The 23004-nt window shown below is 39.1% G+C and overlaps 1 protein-coding gene across 1 annotated transcript; it reads left to right on the top strand.

The window, feature by feature from the left end:
- Window positions 1–15901: 15901 nt before the first annotated feature.
- On the top strand, window positions 15902–17053 carry LOC130743517 (UV-B-induced protein At3g17800, chloroplastic-like). Its single transcript, XM_057595766.1, has 2 exons — window positions 15902–16218; window positions 16753–17053. The coding sequence occupies exons 1-2, from the start codon at window positions 15902–15904 to the stop codon at window positions 17051–17053; spliced, it is 618 nt and encodes a 205-aa protein (XP_057451749.1).
- The last annotated feature ends 5951 nt before the right edge of the window (window positions 17054–23004 follow it).

The following is a 23004-nucleotide window of genomic DNA, read 5'->3' on the forward strand; positions in this document are numbered from 1 at the left end:
ATAATGACGGAAACGAATCATTTTTTTTCTTTTTATTGATAGCAATGTGCCAATGTGTAATTCCTATAATTTGTACCGTAAAAAAGGGGTTAAATAACCTTTTGATCACGCTAAAATAGTGAAATACATCTAGCTTTTTTATTTTAGTGTCTTAAGATTTTTATCCTCAGATTATACACAACATTCAAATAGTGCAAATCATTTGTAAACACCTCAATTTTGTGGATGTTTTTGACTACCAATATACTTTGTGACGGTTGAAAACCGCCATAAAAGCATGTGTTTGATAGTGTTTTGGACTATTTGGATGCTCACCAATCTCTTTTGTATATCCTCTGCTACATATAGGCGGTTTCAACATTTCTTGGTGTGGAAACCGCTCAGCTCGGGATTGTACTTAGAAGCATCGCATACGAGTGGTAGATTTGTTCTCCTACGTACGGTGGCCTTAGATGACTATAAGTGGGTTTGGAAAATTCGGGCACCAAAGAAGGTTCGAGTTTTTATTTATATATTAATGCATGATCCAATTCAGGTGAATAATAGTTGTTACCGTAGCCATCTTGCGAATTCACAGTGAGAGGTTTGAAAAATGATGAATGTGTTGAGGTGGCCTCGGTCATGGGCAATCACTCTTCTCTTTTGTTGTTGCGTTATGGGGCTTGTGGTGATGGAGGAATGAGATGGTGCTGGGAGATAAGAAATAGACTATTGATTAGACAAACCTAACAAGGGATGCATGGAGGCATATCAATAAGGAGATGCAAAATCCAATTTGGCAACCAATACACATGATCAGAAGGCCAACTTGGGTTGGCAAAACATGTCACATATTTCGGATTTAACTCTCACATCCTCATAAGTTCGAGAATATGAATCCCTTACGCTAAGTAAAATCTCAGTTGGTCGGCAACCCTCATTGGGGAGATACTCTAGCGCTCAAATCAAGGAGTAAGCCTCTGTTAGCCTCTCAACATGCCATGGTAGTCTGGAGGTGTTTTCTCTCTATTCTACCATTTATACCCCTAACTTTTACCACTTGAGCTATCATTCGGGGTTCATCATCTCAAGTTTGCAACACTCTTAAATTTGAAAATAAAAAAACTAAAATTAAAAACATGTATGGTTTTTAAAGATTTGAAAACTGAAATAAAAAACAACCCGGAACGAGCCTAACATTCATCCACAGACCCATTGCAATTACACGAGGAAAATATGTCCCCAAAAAGCCCAAATCTGTGACAAAAAAAGAAAACCCAAATCTATGTGCAGGTTCATTTGAGTTTTTTTTTACCAAAAACAAATCGGGGTTTATTCAAAAGAAAACAAAAACAAAAGAGTAGGAAATTGACAAAAGAGAAGAGCGCACTGACTTTTTTATTTGGTCACTTCAAAGTTCAAAAAAAAATTATTGTATGATTTTTAAATTTTTAATTGTTAACGTCAAAAAAAAAATTGTTGTTTTTCTTTTCCTATTTTTTAACCAGAAAAGTTATGTTTATGCAAACAAATTAAATAAAAAAAACATTATGTGTCGATCTAGTATGTGGAAAAGTTTGGTGAAGATTGCTAAGTTACACCTACATCAAGAACATTCACTTCAAAGTTCAAACCTTTCAAGGAATCCACCGTATATAGTTGTGAAAAATATAAAGAGCAGTTGATATTCAGAAAGTTGTGAGAGACAAGGGACCTACCAAATATATGATGCTTCACTCTACCATCATGGGATCTTGGAAGACTTGGAAATTGATTAGGGAGTCATAATTGCTGCATGGAATTCAGCACATACATATGCTACACATTTGCCTCCTATCTATGCATCCTTCTTTCTTTCACATTACAAATTCCTTCAAATCATGTGATTTTTATTAAACTTTATTGAGAAAGATGAAATTGTATTGAGTAAAGTGAAAAATGAAAAATGTGTTTACATCACTCTCTAACCAGAGATTAAATACTAAGCTAAACAAGAGTAACAAACTCTGTAACTAACTACCAAACTTACTAACTGACTTTAAACAATTGGAACTAATTCAATTACTCTAATAACAAACTAACAAACTAAGCTAAGTGTTATCATCAATACTATTATCCTGTATTACCCCTCTGCAAGCTGGACTATGTATATTAAGCAGACAGCTTGGTTACAAATGATGGAAACAAGGTAGGAGGTAATGGTTTTGTGAAAATGTCGGCTAGCTGATTATGAGTGGAAATTGGCAAGTGATGAATGAGACCAGCTAGCAATTTGTCACGAACAACATGACAGTCAAGCTCGATGTGCTTCGTCCGCTCATGGAAGGTCGGGTTTTGGGCAATGTGAATAGCATACTGGTTGTCGCAGAACAAGGAAACTGGAAGAGGAACTCGAGTTGGAGGAAATGGAATAGATAAGTGAGCCACTGGATTTCACACACAGTAGCCGCGAGAGCCCGATACTTTGCTTCAGAGGAAGAACGAGAAACAGTTGTTTGCTTCTTGGTTCTCTAGGAAACGAGAGAAGAGCCAAGGAAAATAGAGTAACCAGTGACTGAACGACGTGTATCAGGGCATCCTGCCCAATCAGAATCGCTATAAGCATGTAACTGTAAGGGGGAGGAAACAAGGAAGAACAGTCCATGTCCAGGTGCAGCTTTGACATAGCGAAGAACGCGAGTAGCAGCTTGAAGATGCAAATCTGTAGGAGAGGCAAGGTATTGGCTAAGCTGCTGTACCGCGTAGTTAATATCAGGTCGTGTTGTAGTGAGATATAGCAATCTCCCAACAAGGCGACGATAGCCAGTAACATCTTCTAGAGGAGTGCCCGCGTGTTGAGAGAGATGAACATTAGATTCCATGGGGGTTTTGACGGCTTTGCAACCAAGTAACCCAGCATCTGTTAGAAGCTCTAGAGCATACTTTCGCTGAGAAAGAGAAATGCCTTTAGCTGAACGGGCAACTTCCAAACCAAGAAAGAACTTTAAATCACCAAGGTCCTTAATGCGAAATTTCTGATGCAGAAAGGCCTTTACAGCTTCAATATCATCCAAATTATTTCCAGTAAGAAGAACATCATCGACATACAATAACAAAGCAGTAAAGGAAGTCGCACTGCGCTTCAGAAGCAGAGTATGATCATGCGGGCACTGGTGATAACCCAACGATTTAAGCGCAGCCACAAGAGTGTGATACCATTGGCGACTTGCTTCCTTGAGTCCATATAGAGATTTCTGTAAGTGACAAACTTGATCAGGACGAGATGAATGGACACCCGGAGGCAATTGCATATAGAACCATGAAGAAATGCATTATCAATGTCCAGCTGGTGAAGATACCACTTCGGAGATGCAGCAAGAGCAAGGAGCAATCTTAAGGTTGTCATCTTAGCAACCGGAGAAAAAGTATCCAAGTAATCAAGGCCTTCGACCTGAGTATAACCTTTCACAACAAGCCTCGCTATGTAGCGATCAATCGTGCCATCTTGCTTATGCTTGATGCGGAAGACCCATTTACAACCGATGGGCTTTTTGGAAGGTGGCAAATCAACAATCTCCCAAGTATTATTCCGGTGCAAAGCATCCAACTCGTGTTTCATGGCCTATTGCCATTGTGGATGCTTTGCGGCTTGAGCATAAGTCTTAGGCTCAACAAGGGAAGACATATTAGTGGTAAAAGCAAAATGTGAAGGGGATAAAGAGGCATATGAGAGAACTAAGGAAATTGGATGAGTGATACCTGAGGATGTAGCCCGTGATGATTGTGCTGCAACAATGGAGGGCGGAAGAATGATAAATCGCGTGATCTTCCGCTGGTTCAGGAAGGGAACCATCCACGAAACCAAGCTTGTTCTTGGTCAACAGGCTCATCATCTTCATCGATCTGGACCAGCTGTGGTAATTGTTCTTTGACAATGGTGGAGAATCGAGAATCATCGACAGATTCTCATTAGGATGAACGTACAAAGGGCAAGAAGTGACTTGCACTTCTTCAAGAGAGTAAGGGTAAGGTGCTGCCATGGCGAAGAAGCAAGATCGATCGCAGGAGAAAAAACCGTGCAGATCGAACAGAGAACCAGAAACAAAATCTGAAGCAAGAAAAGGGATTGAAGACGAATCGACCACTGAATCGGAAACGGAATCTGACGCAGAACCAACGAACTAAAGATGAATCGATCGAGAAGAACGAAGATGAAGGATGAATCGAGGTTCAATTTCTGTGAAGAATCAAGAAATTGGAATGAATCAGAGTTACGCAGCAGAGAGAGAGAGCGAGAGAGCTCTGATACCATATTGAGAAAGATGAAATTGTATTGAGTAAAGTGAAAAATGAAAAACGTGTTACATCACTCTCTAATAAGAGATTAAGTACTAAGTTAAACAAGAGTAACAAACTCTGTAACTAACTACCAAACTTACTAACTGACTCTAACCAATTGTAACTAATTCAGTTACTCTAATTACAAACTAACAAACTAAGCTAAGTGTTATCATCAGCACTATTATCATGTATTACACTTTAAATTTGGTGATTGCTATTATCATTTCCTAACATTGGAGAACATTAGAGAGGTACCAACCATAATACTACTCCAAATAATGGGGTCGTTTGCGAGTAATGATATGTACACACCTTATTTTCTAAACACTTCATTTCCACCTATTTTTATTTCTATCTCTCTCCTCTTATCATCTATCGCATTTCATACTTTATTTCTCTTACTTTTTCTTTTCTTCCTATCTCTCTCCTCATTCCACCTCTTTTCACCTCTCTTAGAGGTGTGAAAGAATCATTATTGGTCGTTTGCTAAATGAAAGTCAAAACCTGTAAAATATCCCCAATTGAGCTGGTTGAACAACTTGTGTATATTTTTTTTTTCCCGCAATGTATCCCCAATTGAGAACCAAATTTTTTTTAGCTGTATAAAACACCCTCACGCTCGTCAACCATGAGATGAACTATAAACTATATACTCCCTCCGGTCCTATTTATAAGCAATAAAAAAAAATTCACATAGTTTAAGAAATGTAGTTAAACTAGATAAAATACATTAAATTTGTCTTAAATTAAAATAAACTTCCAAAATTACCCTTTATTATTAGTATTGGAAAGTGGGAAAGAGAGAGAATAATTAATGAGACACATTTTACAAGTTAGAATTAATAAGGGCATCATTGGAAAAAAATAATTAATATAGCTCAAACTTTTATTTGGTTCTTATAAAAAGGACCAAGATTTTTCTTCTCTTTCATGCTTATAAATAGGACCGGAGGGAGTACTTAATTAATTAAAATTAATTAAGGAGCATAACTGTACTTCACCTTGTGGCTATACTTTCACCGCCGTATAAATTGATAAATTGACAATAACCAAAAGGTGAAGAATAAATTAAAGTGGATTGAATATACCACATTTTGATTATATCATCATAGTAAAGGTGGAAGAAAGAAACAGAAGAAAAAGTATAATTGGACCGACCAATTACATCGTACACGTAAGATTTCATATCATACCTTCCTTGGGGACAAAGGAGGCTACTAAACCCAGCCATGATAAAACAAGGATAGGGAGACATAGAAGGATAGAAAGAGATAGTGAAAGTTAAGGACAACCGCCCCTGTGCACAAATTTGAGATAACAATTTTGATAAATATTGTCCTTCAATTCTAATTTAAACAGTACCTTTTGGAAGATTTTATTGGTTTCCAAATTTCAATACTCTCTGTGTGCATGAGAGAGAGAGAGTAGAATTCCACTAAAGCTAGTGGTCTGGTATGGGCTGATCAATATGTATATTACTTAGGCTGACCGAATCATGTATTAAATGGGCCGGGTAACCTATGATCCAGCCGGATCAAAACCCAACTATAAATAAAGAAGGACCGCCCAAGCGGTAGGGATCCTATCATTTTTCACGCATTTTACTCGCTTTGTTTACTCTCGCTTGCTCTCGATATTGGTTAGCCTTAGTCTGCGGTTCCATACCGGAACATTGGCGCCCACCGTGGGGCCTTGGATACTTTCCTAGGCTTCGTTTCTCATCGCGATGGTGACTCGATCCGGGGCGAACGGAGAGAGGAATCATGTTCAACAAAATGATGTTCCTCCCGATGTTCTTCAGCGGATCATGGACGATCTCAATGAACTTCGTCAACATAATCAGCAGTTGCAAAATCAACTTACTGATCTTAATCAGACTCAGGGTTTACGAGAGGGCGATCGAAGAATGGCTGAGACGGTGGTGGACTTTCAACCTTTCACAGAGGAAATAGCGAACACTGCCGTCCCAGACAATTTGAAGACGTTGAAGCTTGATTCTTACTATGGCGATTCAGATCCAAAGGACCATTTAGTGTATTTCAACACGAAAATGGTCATTGTAGGCGCATCAGATGCGTTGAAGTGCAAAATGTTACCGTCAACTTTTAAGAAATCGGCGATGATTTGGTTTACAACTCTACCGTCAAGGTCAATCGTCAATTTCACAGAATTATCTACAAAATTCTTGTCTCAGTTTTCTACCAGTCGTGCACAAAAAGTGACTCCGGCGACATTATTCAACATTCGGCAGGGAGTAAATGAGACTTTGCAATCTTATATGGGGCGTTTCAATCAGCTATCTGTTCATTTGGAGGATAAGATGCCAGAAATTTGCATTGCAGCCTTTGAATTGGGTTTGAGGCCGGGCGGTCTAAACAGTAATTTAAGCAGGAAACCGGTGGAAACAATGGTGCACCTACGCGAAAGGGTTCAAGGATACATTAGGGAGGAGCAAAGTGATCAGATCAAGAATAACCGCCCGAATGCGGTGGTAACTGGGCAGAAACAGCAGTTCGAGGCGAGAAAAGGAGCGGTTACAGATCAATATTCGAAGGGATGGACCGAACGTGGCAACGCAGGGTATAATAATCGTAACCGTTATGACGGCCGATTTGATAACCGTTCTAATTTCAAAAATCGTGCTCAACTGTATGGAGTGCGTGGGCCAGGACATTCGATGACGTGGACTCGGAACCAAAATGACCGTGCAGTACCTTTGGCGGTTAATTTGACTGAAGCTTTGCACACGTGTTTGGAGGCGAATGTTATTCGTTTTCCACGGCAGCCAAAGCCGTCAACGGGTTATGTGGATAAGAAGAAGTGGTGTGAGTATCACAGGATTTCAGGACACAATACTGATGACTGTTTTACTTTGAAGAAGGAGATTGATAAATTGATAAAGGCTGGGTATATGAAGCAGCTTGAAGGGCGAAGCAATTCAGATGAAGCAGGAACTTCAATAAGACGAACCGAAGATGGAAAAGAGATTGAGGAAGATGGTCAAGATAGGCAATCAGATGGAAAAGCAAAGGGGTGAATTCATTCTATTTTTGGTGGATTTCGTGGCGGAGGAATGACTAACTCAGCTCGTAAGAGGTACGTTAATTCTATTAATGCTGTTTACTCTAACGATTGGGGAAGTTGGGCAACCAATCAACCCGATATAACGTTTACTGTGCAAGATTTTGAGGGAGTACAACCTCACGAAGACGATCCAATTGTTGTAATGCTGAGGATTGCGGATTATGAAATTGAGAGGGTACTTTTGGATCAAGGAAGCTCAGCGGATTTGATTTATGGTGACGCTTTTGAAAAGTTGGGGCTCAGTGAATCTGATTTATTGCCTTATGATGGTTCTTTAGTGGGTTTTTCTGGAGAAAAAGTATTTGTTCGAGGATATGTGGAATTGAAGACTGTTTTTGGAGAAGGAAAGAGTGCGGAGGCATTTGCTATTAAGTTTTTGGTAGTAAAGTGTACTTCACCGTACAATGTACTTATTGGGAGGCCATCACTAAACAGACTGGGGGCGATCATTTCTACAAGACATTTAACGGCGAAGTATCCATTGAGCAAAGGAGGAGTTGGAATTTTAAAGGCTGATCAAATGGTTGCTCGAAAGTGTTATTCAGAAAGCTTCAAGCAGTATGGGCACAAGGGTAAGAAGGCAGTGAAAGAGGGGCATCGGGTCTATGAGGTGGATTTAGAACAGTCAGAAATTATTTTGGATCCTCGAGAGGGATTTAGTGAGCACAAGATGAAATCAGAAGAGGAAACTAAGGCGATCCAGATTGGGGAGCGAAACTTGAAAGTTGGTGTCAATTTAACCACAAGTCAGGAAAACAGGTTAGTAAAGTTATTATCTGAGAATATGGATTTGTTCGCATGGAGTGCAAGGGATTTACCAGGAATCGATCCGGAATTTATATGTCACAAATTGGCTTTAAATCCCGGGGCGAAACCTATTGTTCAGTTTAAAAGAAAGATGGGCGAAGAAAAGGCAGAGGCTGTGAAGGTGGAAACAAATAAGTTACTGGAAGCTGGATTTATTAGGGAGGTAAAGTATCCAACTTGGTTGGCGAATGTTGTTATGGTGAAGAAGGCTAATGGAAAGTGGCGAATGTGCACGGATTATACAGATTTGAACAAACACTGTCCTAAGGATTCTTATCCTTTACCAAATATTGATAAGCTTGTTGATAGGGCATCAGGGTTCGGAATGCTTAGCCTCATGGATGCATATTCAGGGTATCACCAGATAAGAATGTACCAGCCCGATGAGGAGAAGACAGCTTTTATGACAAATCAGGCGAACTATTGTTATCAGACTATGCCGTTTGGGTTGAAGAATGCGGGAGCAACATATCAAAGGTTGATGAATAAGGTGTTTGACAAGCAGGTGGGGCGGAACATGGAGATTTATGTAGACGACATGGTGGTCAAGTCAGAGGAAATGATGGCACATTGTTCTGATCTCGAAGAAGCTTTTGGCGAATTAAGAAAGCATAACATGAGACTTAATCCAGAAAAGTGTTCGTTTGGAATTCAAAGTGGAAAGTTTTTGGGTTTCATGATCACTAGGAGAGGAATTGAGGCGAATCCTGATAAGTGCAAGGCGATACTTGATATGCAGAGTCCAGCTTCAGTTAAAGATGTGCAGAAATTAACAGGAAGAATAGCGGCTTTGTCCAGGTTTCTTCCGTGTTCTGGGGAAAAATCAGCACCATTTTTTCAATGCTTAAGGAAGAACAAAACTTTTCAGTGGACTGAAGAATGTGAGAGGGCGTTTCAAAGTTTGAAGGATCATTTATCCAAGCCACCAATTTTAGCCAAACCAGTTCCAGGTATTTCATTATCAATGTTTATTTCCATCTCTGATAATGCAGTTAGTTCAGTTTTGTTGCAAGAAAATAAGGATGATATGAGGATCATATATTTTGTGAGTCATGCTCTTCAAGGAGCTGAAATTAGATACCAAAAAATTGAAAAGGCTGCATTAGCTCTAATCATATCCGCCAGGAAATTAAGACCTTATTTCCAAGGCTTTCCAATTGTGGTAAAAACAGATTTGCCACTTCGCCAAGTTTTGCAAAAACCTGATCTGGCTGGACGAATGGTTTCCTGGGCTGTTGAATTGTCAGAATTTGAAATCACTTTTGACAGGAAAGGTCTGGTTAAAGCACAGGTATTGGTGGATTTTGTTAATGAAATGTCTTCCAGTGAGAAAAATATGGAAGTTGGCGAATGGAGTTTGTCTGTAGATGGTTCGTCTAATGTCAAGGGAAGTGGAGCTGGAATAATCTTAGAAGGGCCAGGTGGCGTGACAGTTGAGCAGTCACTCAAGTTTGACTTTAAAGCAAGCAATAATCAGGCAGAGTATGAAGCTATAATTGCAGGTTTGAAGTTGGCGATAGAGATGGGGGTCAAGAGCATAATGATTAAAACAGATTCTCAGATAGTTTCCAAGCAAATTCAGGGTGAATATCAGGCGAGGGACGCACAGCTGGCTAAGTATTTATTGAAAGCTCAGGGATTGATAAAGCAGATAGGCACGGTGCAGGTCAATTATGTTCCGCGGGAGGAGAATACAAGGGCGGATATTCTATCAAAGTTAGCAAGCACCAAGAAGCCGGGAAACAATAAGTCAGTTATCCAGGAAGTTTTAAGTAGCCCAAGTATCGAAGAAGATGAGACAATGATGGTGTTAAATTTAGCGAATTCAGATTGGATGGGGCGTATCAAACAGTGTTTGGAGGCAGAAGGCTCTACTGTGTTGACATTCTCTAAGGATCAAATTCGCGAGGCGAGTCGTTACACATTGTTGGGCGATCAATTGTACAGAAGAGGGATTGGAGTTCCTTTATTGAGATGTGTCTCTAAGGATGAGGCGGAAAGAATCATGTTTGAAGTTCACGAAGGTGTGTGTGCAAGTCATATAGGGGGAAGATCTTTGGCGGCGAAAGTGCTCAGGGCAGGGTTCTATTGGCCAACTTTACGAGGGGATTGTATGGAATATGTGAAGAAGTGTGGTAAATGTCAAATTTATGCAGATTTACATAAGGCACCGCCTGAGACTCTTAGCTCAATGAGTTCATCGTGGCCATTTGCAATATGGGGAGTAGATATTCTGGGACCGTTCACTCCAGCAGGTTCTCAAATCAGATTTATTTTGGTGGCGGTGGACTATTTTACTAAGTGGATTGAGGCGGAATCAATGGCGAAAATAACAGCAGAAAAAGTCAAAAAGTTTTATTGGAGAAAATTGGTTTGCAGAATTGGCGTTCCAGCAACTATCGTCTCAGACAATGGAACACAGTTTACAAGCAGGAGTGTGAAGGATTTTTGTGCAGGAATGGGAATTGAGATGCGTTTCGCCTCAGTTGAGCACCCTCAGACAAATGGACAAGTGGAGTCAGCGAATAAAGTCATTCTCAATGGAATTAGAAAGCGTCTAGGCGAAGCTAAGGGATTATGGGCTGAAGAGTTAATCACGGTCATTTGGGCGTACAATACTACTCCTCAGTCAACTACTGGCGAATCACCTTTTAAGTTGACTTACGGGGTAGATGCGATGATACCAGCAGAATTACAAGATGTAACTTTCAGGGTGGCAACTTATAATGAAGAGCAGAACGACATGAATAGAGTGGTTGATCTCAATTTAGCAGAGGAAACGCAAGCAGAGGTTCGTTTGAGGCAGGCAATGGTAAAACAGAGGTCGGAAAGGCGATACAATTCTAGAGTGGTTCCAAGGCTAATGAAAGTTGGTGATTTGGTTCTGCGTAGGAAGGCAAAGGGGCCTGATGATTCAAAGTTATCACCTAATTGGGAAGGACCTTACAGGATTCTGCGAGAGCTTGGTCAAGGGGCGTATCATTTGGAGGAGTTATCGGGGCGAAGGGTCCCAAGGGCTTGGAATGCACAACATCTCCGTTATTATTACAGTTGAAGTGCAGGGTGGTTCGTTCGGTTTGTTTGGTGTTGTACAGTTTGTTTCAGTGTATGTTTGTCCAAGACTGTGTTTCGTTGTTTCAGTTTGTGTGTGTTGAAGTCTACGTTTGTTGGTTGTATCGTTTAAGACTATGTTTGTTGTGTAAGACTAGATTTGATGCACTCTTTTCTCTACCCCAGGCGGGAGAGTTTTTAACGAGGCATCAATTATTAATGAATAACAGGTGTGCACTCTTTTCTCTACCCCAGGCGGGAGAGTTTTTAACGAGGCATAACCTTTTTTAAAATGATCAAGGGCTTATCATTTTACTTATTTCTTTTACCCATAGCGGAAACTTATCAACTAAGGTCTATCAATTGGGCGACGTCAGACAATTGAGAAAAAAGTAAGTCTCTTAAAACAAGAGCATCCGGCCACGAATTCATAAGCACAGTCTTAAATTGGATTTAAGCTTGTCCAAACTAAGCACAAGTCTCCACGCGAGCATACTAATGAAATCAAATATGTTGACTTTGATTTCCATGAATAATAACTATGTCAAAAATGAAAATTTGACTAAGTTATATACACAAAGGCCTTATGATTCCAAAGTAGTTGATTAAGTTTAAATTTTATAACATTTAAAGAGATCTATTCCAGAGTATTTTACTATGTACAGTAAAATGTGAGAGTAACGAGTTCAATTAAATGACGAAGGCGGACCGATTCGGGTGAAAGGTTAGTAAACGTTATTTATGTTAAGTTATATTTTGAAGTTATATGATAACTTGAATAACTAGGTAAGGTTATGCTTATATTTTTTGAGTCATATGATAATCCAGGTGACTAAGTAAGGATATGCTTAGTTATAGACTTAGTTATTGTGATAGTTGTTTGGGTGAGTAAGGGATAGTGTTATTATAGAAGTTATGACAATTTCAGAAGTTATTACAGTTGATTGGGCGAAACAATTAGATAGAGGGCACTCATGTGAATACTGAAGAGAATTTCATTATGATAAAGGAAATTGTTACATAAGGTAAGGAACGTTGAGTAATTTAAAGCAGAAGAGGCCTGTAGCCTTTTACATTGTCGGTTGAAAGAGAAGGGGCTAACAAACTCAGAGCCTAGATCATTCAGATAGTTTCGCCACCTCCTTCTTTGTTGTTGACATTTCCTTCATCATCTTCTTGGTTTTCTTCTTCCTCTTTTTCTTCTTCTTCATCAACTCTTTCCTCATCCGCGTTATCCGGGCCGATCAATTTGCCATTAACAATGCGGGCGTAAGGGTCTGTTCCCGTCAAGTTGATCGCCAGGTCAGGATTAAGGAAAGTGACTTGAGTAAGTGCTTTAGAAAATCCAGCTTCAAACTGATCCAGAACGGAAATTTTCAAGTCAGCGATTTCGGTTTTCATCTGGGAATTTTCTTCAAGCATTTGATTATGCACAGTAGTCAATTGAGCGCAGTCAGCCTTGATTTTTTCATTTTCCTCATTCAAGGTTTGGAGGGTAGCATTGTTTTCATCAGAGGTTTTCTTCATTTTTTCCAACTCTAAAGCCAAATCCGCGGCTTTCTTTTCATTCGCCTTGTTCGACTTGTCCAGCAACTTGAGTGTAGCTTTCATTTTTCCAATTTCTTTTTCCTTCTCTTCAACAAGTTTGGCTGAAGCAAGACCATCGAATCCGGCTGATTCAAGGTCGATCATCTTGGAGATAGCAGCAATCTCCAAGCCCTTTGTCATCATGGCCTGACAAGCTTCCTTCAAACCTAGTTTCCTCATCTTATCACGGTCCGCCTCGAACACCAGATTTGTTTCCACCAGGGAGTTGAAATCAATTTTGGAGTCCCAAATTGAAGTTACATCATCCGAGGATAATTCCTCAAACTCTTTCAGCAAGTTTTTCCAGCAAACGGGTGGGGTGCTTGATGAACAGCCTTTGTTCGCTAACGCAGATTCGCCTTTGCCCATGAACTTCTCCAGTGAGGTTTGGTTCGAGGCTTTGCTTTTGATAGAGGTAGGATCTTCATTCTTCTTTTTCTTTTTTAAGGGGCGGCCTGATTCAGTACCAGAGTGGCTGGTGGCGTGTTCGTCCACCGACTTCGCGGGGTTCCTTTTTTCGCGAGCAGCCTGTTGTTCGCGGCGAAATCGAAGGATGTCTTCTTCAGTTAGGCGAGCCATTGTTACTGCAAAAGAGTGAGCAAGAGTTAGAACTTGGTAAAGTCTTCTTATGTAATTTAAGGAAGGGGCGAAACAGGTTAGAATGCCTTACCAACATATTTTTCAACTGCATTTTTAGAGAGAGCAACCATAAAATCTGTAAGGTTTAAGCCTAGGCCAGATAGAAATTTGCAGTCTACTAATTCCTCGGGGGTAAGAGCATCATCGGGAATTTTGATGATGCTCTCGTATTGGTTCGTCCAATAGAAAGGAAATTTTGGGCTTCCATCGGCAAAGTAAAATATGTCTTTGCAAGCATCAGATTCGCGAAGTTTGAAAAATTTACCTTTGAAGTGTTTGTAATGGCTTTTATACAGGGTGAACAATCCTAGACCCCTAGCGGTGGCGAGTGAGACATATTCGCCCTTCACATTTCGTCCGCATGTTTCAAAGAAGTAAAAAAATTTGTTGCTGGTAGGTATGATGTGTAAGGTTTGACACAGGACTTCAAAAGCTTTTAAGTAAGCCCAGGCATTACCATGGAGTTGAGTGGGGGCAACGTTCAAAAGGGTTAGAACCGAGCAAGTAAAGTCAGAGAATGGCAAATCATACTTTAGATCGGAGAACAGGCTTTCGAATAAGTAGGTAAAGTTTCGCCCTTGACCATCTGTTTTCCCGAAACAACATGGTTCATCAGGGGCGCAGGGAATTATGTCTAGGTGGGCATCTAGGCCATCTTTCCTAAAATTATATTTAGTGACTAAGTCGATGACAGCTTTTGGGTTGCAAATCTTTGAAAATTGTTTTTTAATTTTACTAGAAACCCATAGAGAATCAGCAGGAGATGGAATGGTGGAGGCAGGAGCTTCCTTACGAGTACGTTTGGTAGTCATTTTCAAAGGATTCCTGAAAGGAAGAGTTTCAAAGTGTGAGAAGAAGAGAAAAAGTAGTTTGAATTTCTGGGTGGAAATGTCAAACTTTGATTTTCTGGGTAGAAAGGTAGAACATTGTGTTGAGTTTCTGGGTTTAGTAGAGTAAGTTGTTCATGTGAGGCTAAAGTTTTAAAAAACAAAAAAGAAATGTAGAAATTAGAAAGGAGAAGAGGATGAGGTTTACCTGCGAAGGAGAGAAGTTTGAGCGATTTCTGGGATTTTGGTGATGAATGCAGTGGGGTCGTCGAACGTTAAGCAAACTTGGTGGAGAAAATAGAAAAATTCTTACCGTTGTGGATGATCGGAGAGGATGATAAGGGTAAGAAAAGTGAAAATGAGAGTGTGAGAGAAGGGTAAGAATTTCGGATCTTATATAGAAAGGGGGAGGGGAGATGAAGAGGTGAATTGAATGGTGAGTAAAGGGACGCGTGTCCTCGCGTGTGGGCTGTGTTCGAGGCAAAAGTTCTGACGTTTGGACCAAAGGGATACGTTGGTCTGAAATTTTTTGAATTTGAAGGGATGTGATTTGTTAAGGGAGAAGTGGTGAGGGGTATTATAGTCTAAGGACGTGACGTTTCGAGACTAGGTGCGTTTCAGGAGGAGGTATAATTTTTCGTTTAAATTTATAACACTTTATTACATTTATTGCAGCTTTGATGATTGTGTTAGTAGAATTTCAATATATATGATAGTATTGTAGTATCAAGTTCCCAAAAATATGCAGAAGATCTACTTGATGAACTTAAAGCAGGTAAAGTAATAATGATTTCGAAATCTGCCACGGTAAGGGCATGTGAAGTGACAGCTGAGTGGATGTGACAAGATTGGTTCAGCGTGCAAAGATGATATTCATTATGTGTTAGTTAAGATTTATAAATATTTGAATTTACACGCCTTTATTGACATTTTATGTGATGTAAATTGCTGAGGGCTTATCAAAGACACTTTCGCCTTATACTAAGCCTTAGTGTCTTGAGGGCTTGTGGTCTGGTATGGGCTGATCAATATGTATATTACTTAGGCTGACCGAATCATGTATTAAATGGGCCGGGTAACCCATGATCCAGCCGGATCAAAACCCAACTATAAATAAAGAAGGACCGCCCAAGCGGCAGGGATCCTATCATTTTTCACGCATTTTACTCGCTTTGTTTACTCTCGCTTGCTCTCGATATTGGTTAGCCTTAGTCTGCGGTTCCATACCGGAACAGCTAGGCATGACAAAGAGATTTGAAAAATCTACTTCACTTTTTGGAAACTATCTCCTTTCTACTAAGGATTCCATAAGTCAGAATAACGGGTGAATAGTCACTTTGGTCCCTAAAGTTACACCAGTCGGGCAAATTCGTCCCTATTCTTCCAAAATGGCTCCCGTCGTCCCTGAAGTTTGAAAACGTCGGTCACGTTGGTCCCTACCTCAGCTACCGTTAATGAATGTTAACAGAGATGATGAGTTGGCACGTTAAGTGCTCTGATGGCCAAGTCAGTCCTCAATGTTTCTTACAACAGGCAATTCAGTCCATCAAATCTAAACAATGAATTGCATTATCAAATACCATTACACAACTAAATAAAACTAAACAATGCAAACAAGTAAACACATTACCTTCTGCATGTCTGATATGAAAGTCCAGTTATGCTCATTGTGGTCTCCCAAGTCCTTAGTTGTTAGAGCAGCAGCGTCGGACTCGGATGAATCCGCTAACAAGATTGTTCCTCTTCAGCTCGAGTCCCCGATTGGACAGTTCCTTTCTCAAATTTTGATCAATCACCCGCATCTCGTGCCTGCTGCGGTTGACCAACAGCTTCAACAGCTCCAAACTGACCGTGATTCTGAATCTGATCCCAATAAACAAAATCAAGATCCTTCTTCTTCCTCCACTGATTTAGTTTTGTACAGGTAGGTTTGTTGCATCTTTTCTCATTTCTCTCTAATTTCTAAATCTTATGCGCTCTGCCCTGCCCTGCAAATGCAATTTTGATTTTATTATCAAGTATAATAGAATTTGTTTGATTCATGTCAAGTATTTTTTATGTTTGAACTGGATATGTCTAGTGTAGTGCTTTCACGGTATATGAGAATTTCACTTTTTATGGTTTAACCCGAGGTGATATGCCATTGCTGATTGTTGTCTCTTCTCATGTGAAAAACTGATTAAATCAATGAATATGACTTCAATTCTCAACAATCAAATCTGTTTGCTTCAAGGATATTAGCTGTGTGCCATTTCATGATGTGGATTTGACTGTGTTCAATTTCAATCCTGCTTAAAATACAAACTCAGTATGCATGAATAGCTTAATGTGCTAGGGAGATGGTTTGTAACGCTGACTTCTTAATCTTCTTTCTCTTTCTGCTTTTTTCTAAATCTGATAGTTTTATTGTCAAGCAAGTCAGTTGTTGACCATTGTGCTGGATTGCAAACTTTTTTAGGAGGATTGCTGAGGTGAAGGCTAATGAAAGGAGGAAAGCACTGGAAGAGATTTTGTATGCACTGGTGGTGCAAAAGTTCATGGTTGCTAACATTTCCCTCATACCCTCCATAACCCCAAACCCAACCGGTAGAGTTGATTCATGGCCAAATGATGATGAGAAGCTTAAGCAGCTTCACTCATACGAAGCATATGAGATGCAACACAAACAAAGAGGTTCAATCAATGACAGTGTCACAAAAATAGAAACCCTCATCAGCGATTACAATGTCACCATTTGCAACATACACAAACAATCTTAATCTTGAATCAATTAAGTGCAATTGTTTGCATTGTTTAGTTTTATTTAGTTGTATAATGGTATTTGATAATGCAACTCATTGTTTAGATTTGATGGACTGAATTGCCTGTTGTAAGAAACATTGAGGACTGACTTGGCCATCAGAGCACTTAAACTGCCAACTCATCATCTCTGTTAACGTTTATTAACGGTAGCTGAGGTAGGGACCAACGTGACCGACGTTTTCAAACTTCAGGGACGACGGGAGCCATTTTGGAAGAATAGGGACGAATTTGCCCGACTGGTGTAACTTTAGGGACCAAAGTGACTATTCACCCTCAGAATAACAACACAAAATGTTTGATGTAAAGGAAAGTAGAGTGATTGCTGAACATACACAATCTTGGACACCCAATTAACACATATAGATTGTGGTGGTTTTTTTGACCGCCACAATTCAAAAACTGAAAAAATAAAGAAAACATAATTGTGGCTACTTGAAATTATTATATTTTTTTTATTTTAGATATGTGGCGGGCGGTTCACAATCTATACGTGTTGATTGGGAATATGAGAACGTGTATGTTTAACCCGCTCGAATGTGAAGGAAGGGGAAACAAATAGAAAAGATAAAAGTACCACTCTATTGTTGGAGGGTATTTTCTTGAGGGAGAAATAATAGGGTAGAACTGCAGATCGATGAAGTTACTGGTGAGACCAAGTGGAGAAGTAGAAGCATGATGGAATGTGGTGTGTGTGTTATAATTACAGGGTTCTTTCCTTTTTCAGAGAAGGGTGGTCTGAGTGACTGAGTGGACACATGAATACGTATATATTGGAATATGATTTGGCAAGGATTTGATAGGATGTGTGTGTGTGTGTTTTTTTTTTAATCTTCATTCTTGTTTCAAGCTGTCTGGGACATGTTTGACATGAATATTGCAAGTTTTGATGCACCCCACCACTTATTGTTTTTAGACTTGTACGCCCAAAACCCATAATTTTTTTTATTCGTGTAATACTTCTTTTGTGTAGACACTAAAATATAGAAGTAGAAAAGAAAAAGAATAATAAATTAATGTGATATGTAATATCATGTGACAGAAATATAATTAAATAAAAAGAAAAAAATTGCATATATAAAAGTTGAGTGTTGTTACTATTTTGCAATACACAAATTCAAAACCTATTCTTCTCATCGAAAGCCCACTCTTTTCTCTTCTTCCTAATTTTCCTTTCAGATAATCATGCTAAATAAATCTATTGCGCAATTCAAAACAAAAGAAAAAAATAAAATTAAATATGCAAATTATCAACTAATTTCACAAACCAATAATAATTTAACACCCATCATATAGTTGTATTTTTCTTTATATTTTCTCCAAGTTTCTGGCCGTCACGCTCATGCGCCGTAACCTATATTAGAGTAAATATGCTTGGTTTTGTCTTTTATAGGTCTCAAATTTGTCTCCTAAATATTTAGGATTCATGTGGGGATTGTCCTGTTTGAGGTCCTGATCGATCTTAGGGTTTTTTCTCCACAGGGATGAAGATGAGGATACAAATTTCCTAATTAACATTTGGAGACAGAGATAAGGACCATTGACTCTGAATTCAAAACTAGCAGTCTCTAAAACTTTCTCACTCTAAACACTCTCTCTGCGAAATGACTTTGCGTGGGTGGCCGCTGCGTTGCTCCCCCTCCTAGCGCGGTGGCAACCCCTTCTTGATCCCTCTCTCTCGTTTTCTTCCTTTCCTTTCCTTACCCTGCTCTCCTTTCTCTCTCGCCTGGCTCGGTCCCTCCCTTGCGCCGCTCCTATCGCTTTTTCTCCTTCCCTTTTCCGTCATACTTGCCTTCTGGAGTCTCTGTGTTGTTGGTTCTTTGTTGGGGTCATGGCTCCTTTCAGAATGGGGTTATTTTCCTTTTGGATCTGGCTTCGATGGGTCTGGTGGTGGTTGGCTTGTTCGTGGGTGTCAGTGGATGTTCTTGGGGCGTGCGACTGTAGATCTGGGCGGCTCCTTTTGGGTGTGTGGCGGCGGTGTTCCTGGGCGCTTCTTGGCCAGTTCCGGTTTGGATTGTCTCTGCTAGTGTTTTGCTTTAACAAGCTTCCCATGGCCTTTGATTTATGTGTCTTGCTAGTTGATGTCTTTGGCTGATTCAGCAAACACCACAATTAAGCGGGTGTCGTCCCTACCTAATCCCTACCATCAATGCAAACATAGCAGCCTAAGTTAATAGGCTTATTACTAATTAATAGTTATTTTTTATTACATTCATGGTGGCTAGGAACCATAGTGGTGAGGTGATGGCAGTAGGCTCTCTTCATCCCACACCCTCTCTCCGGTCCTAGCTAAAGCTTCTAGCTTGAGGTAGGAAATGGGCTTTGTGCGCGAGCTTGGATTTCAATCAGTTTGCTTCGAGGCTGATTGTCTCTAGTTATACCAAGAAAGGTGGCAACAACCTGTTGTTGGTGGTTCTTATTTAGCTTCAACCATTCGTGATTGTAGCAGTTTTGCTTATGTTTTTGATTTTGTTAGTTTGTCTTTTGATCGTCATATATACTGGTAACTTTGTTTCTGATTTTCTGATTAGGAAACGCTTCCATCTATTATTATATGATTTGGATGAAGGAGGTTCCTCACTTCCTTTAGAGGTTTTTTCTCTTATTTGCACTGATATACCAACTTTTATGCGTCCTTCTTCTTAATAAATGAAGTTCCTTTAAAAACAATATCCAATCATAGAGTGCTAATTAACACGTTTCATTAGAACTTCTTTAACTACTATATTATGTACAAACCTAATTTGTGGAGTTGGAAATAATTATTGGCCAGCACAAAATGATTCGCCTTAGCAAGGGGAGAAAAGCAACAGTAAAAAATAGTTACTTTTGTTAATGGAAATTTGACTCCCGATTTAGCTAATAGCAAAATGCTCATTGCTAGTGTTTGAGACTGTTACCAACATTTTACTTAAAACGATTGAAAGAAAATATGCTGGGGGCTTGGGTAAATAATTGTTTAATGAAATATAGGCTTAATCCTCAAATTAGTCCCTGTCTTTGTCTTGCCGTCTGAACTAGGTCCCTGACCGGAAAAATTTGTGGAATAAGTCCTCTATTTTATAAAACGTCTGGAGCAAGTCCTCGCCGGAGTCTGGAGCTCCGGCGAGTGATGATATGGCATGATGACTGTATTAATGAATCATACGTGGAATTTTAAAAAAATTAAAAATTTACACACCTGAAAAACAAAATAATTAAAAAAACCCAAAATTAATCAAAAAAACCTAATTTCCCAAATAATTTTTTTTTGGAAGAACAGATTACAAAACATTCATTGAAGTTTAACAAGTTCAGCAAATTCAACAGGAAAATATGGAAAGACAACCGAGTATGTAATTCCAACTCAAAACAAACAATTGGCTTAACGAGTAATGATCCATAAAGGTGCATAAATTAATAGTTATGCATCAGAGCTGGGTCTTTCTTTGTGGTGTATGCAGCGTACTCTTTTCCAGCGACATGTTTCATTATCTGACCTCTGAAATCAAGAACTGCATATGTGAACGCTAATGCTGATCCTGTAGAAAGTGCAATTGAGATGCTCCTTCCTCTGTAGAACCCAAAAATTCATCACATCATCTCCTCTCCTTCATCTTCTTCTTCATCATACCCATGAAAACCCCACCTGCAACCGAACGCGAACCCCACCACCACCTGCAACCGAACGCGAACCCCAACCCCACCTGCAACCGAAACCTCCTCTTCGTTGCGACACCTCATCTTCTTCAGATCCAGGGATGAAGCTTTCTCCTCTCTTCTTCTCTCGTTCGCAACTTTATCTCTGGATCTGATTGGGTCAAAATGTTGCGGGCACTGGTGCTGGTTCTGGGGAAGAATATGTGAGGGCGGTACTTGGTTTGGGTTCTAGATTTAGATCCAGATCTTGGTTCTCTCTCCAGTCAAGATCCATAATCAGAGCGTCCAGATCGAAAGAGGAGGAAGGATCAGAGCGGCCAGAAACCCAGCCAAGTTCCAATCTTTTGGGGAGTGATCGAAAGAACCCCAAAAGCTGTTGAGAATTCAGAGTGGTTGTAGCTTTGTGGGTTCTATGGTAAAGTGACAATGGAATTCAGAGTTCAATTTTGGTTTTGGCTTGTTTTATGCTCGTGGAGTAGTGGAAACGAGTTTCAGTTGGGTTGGTAATGCTTTTGATTTCAACTTTTGAGTGATAGGGATTTGTTGGTAAGGCCTTGTGTTGGTGTGGTTCTGAATTTTTTAGATGTGTAGATGAAGATGAAGGTGGGATTGAATGATGATTTAGTGTTTTTATTTTAATGGTGGATGATTTTTTTTGAAACGTTAATGGTGGATGATGAAGATGAAGATGATAAAGAAGAAGATGAAGATGAACAAGATCCAGATGAATGGTTAAGAATTAGAGTTTTCAGATTTTTTATTAATTAATAATTTTAATTTAATTAATAATTAAATACATGTCATTTAAAATTTAATTAAAAATGACATGGATAAAGCCACGTAAGCTTTCCCTTGCCACTCAGCAGCCTCGCCGGAGCTTCAGGCTCCGGCGAGGACTGGCTCCACACGTTTTGAAAAAATGAGGACGTTTTCCACAAATTTTTCCGGTGAGGGACTTAGATCAGACAGCGAGACAAAGACAGGGACTAATTTGAGGATTAAGCCTATGTCCTTTTCATATGATTGATCAATGTTTGATTCAATAATACTTTGGGGGAATTTAATGAATGTAGTGCGTCTTCCACTAAAATATATAGCTTCTTTTGGACCTGCATTTTGCAGTGTGTTAGGGGCAAACATACCCTTTAAGCAATCTATGAGAAGAAAAACTTCGTTCTAACATTTTGATTGTTAATGGATCTGTTTGGTGAATGCTGGATATGGTTTTCCAATTACAATATTGGGTTTCTACGTCTTAGCAAAAAAGAAATTGATGGTGAACTAGTATATAACTCAACAAATGAGGAAAGTGTGCAAACTGAGAAGAAACAAAGCTAAAAACATATTGGTTTCTTCTTGGAACATTTGCCTATATCAAAGGGCTTTTTCTAGTGTATCGGGTTCCTTAATTACTAATTTTCATCACTAATATGTGTGCCTCATTAGAGATGAAATTAAAATAAATTACATCAAAGTGTTGATATACCGCTCTATCTCGTATTAAAGATGAAGCCTAACACATCTAAGTCGAAATATTTTAATTGTGTTGTATAAGGGAAAATTTTTAAAAACATTCTTAAGCCAATTTTTAAACTGTCATAAAATGTGTTAATGACAGTTTAAACCGCTGCAAAATGCCACAAAAATGGATGAAGTGACCAAAATTAATAATTTGTTATTTTAGAGGGATCAAAATTGATGAAAAATTAAAGGGTAATCTAATTCATTAATTTGCTATTTTAGGGGAATAAAAAACATATGTTACCCTAAAAATTAAACACATTTGGTGCATATCTTCTCAATAACTACTCTTCCTAGAAGCAACACGTTTATGTTGAAAATCCATGATCCTTTTATGTCATTTTGATGCAAACTAATTACACGTTACAGACCAAAATGAACAATATGAAGCCACGAAGGGATCAAATAATTCATGGTTAAAAATAACATTGATAATGATAGCAAGGATTTGCGTGTTAATGTGGACTAAACACAAGTTATTCTTTAATTAGAGCATTATATGAAGACTTTTGTTCCAGAACATGCGTAAAATTTTGGGATATATTCATACCAAGTTTCGATCTATTGAAACTTAACATGTAAATATTTTCGTTCATTGTTTTGCATTTGCTATCACAAACTTTAGCTATCCATTATTGTCTTTTTAGTTTTTAGAAACAAATTTTATTTCAAAATTAAGATAATTAAGCCGTCACTTCCCGCTAGGATTTATTATGAGATTATAAATTGTCTACAAACAGTGAATTATCTA

This window comes from Lotus japonicus, chromosome 3, assembly GCF_012489685.1.
Source record: "Lotus japonicus ecotype B-129 chromosome 3, LjGifu_v1.2".
In the NCBI taxonomy this organism is placed as follows: Eukaryota; Viridiplantae; Streptophyta; class Magnoliopsida; order Fabales; family Fabaceae; genus Lotus; species Lotus japonicus.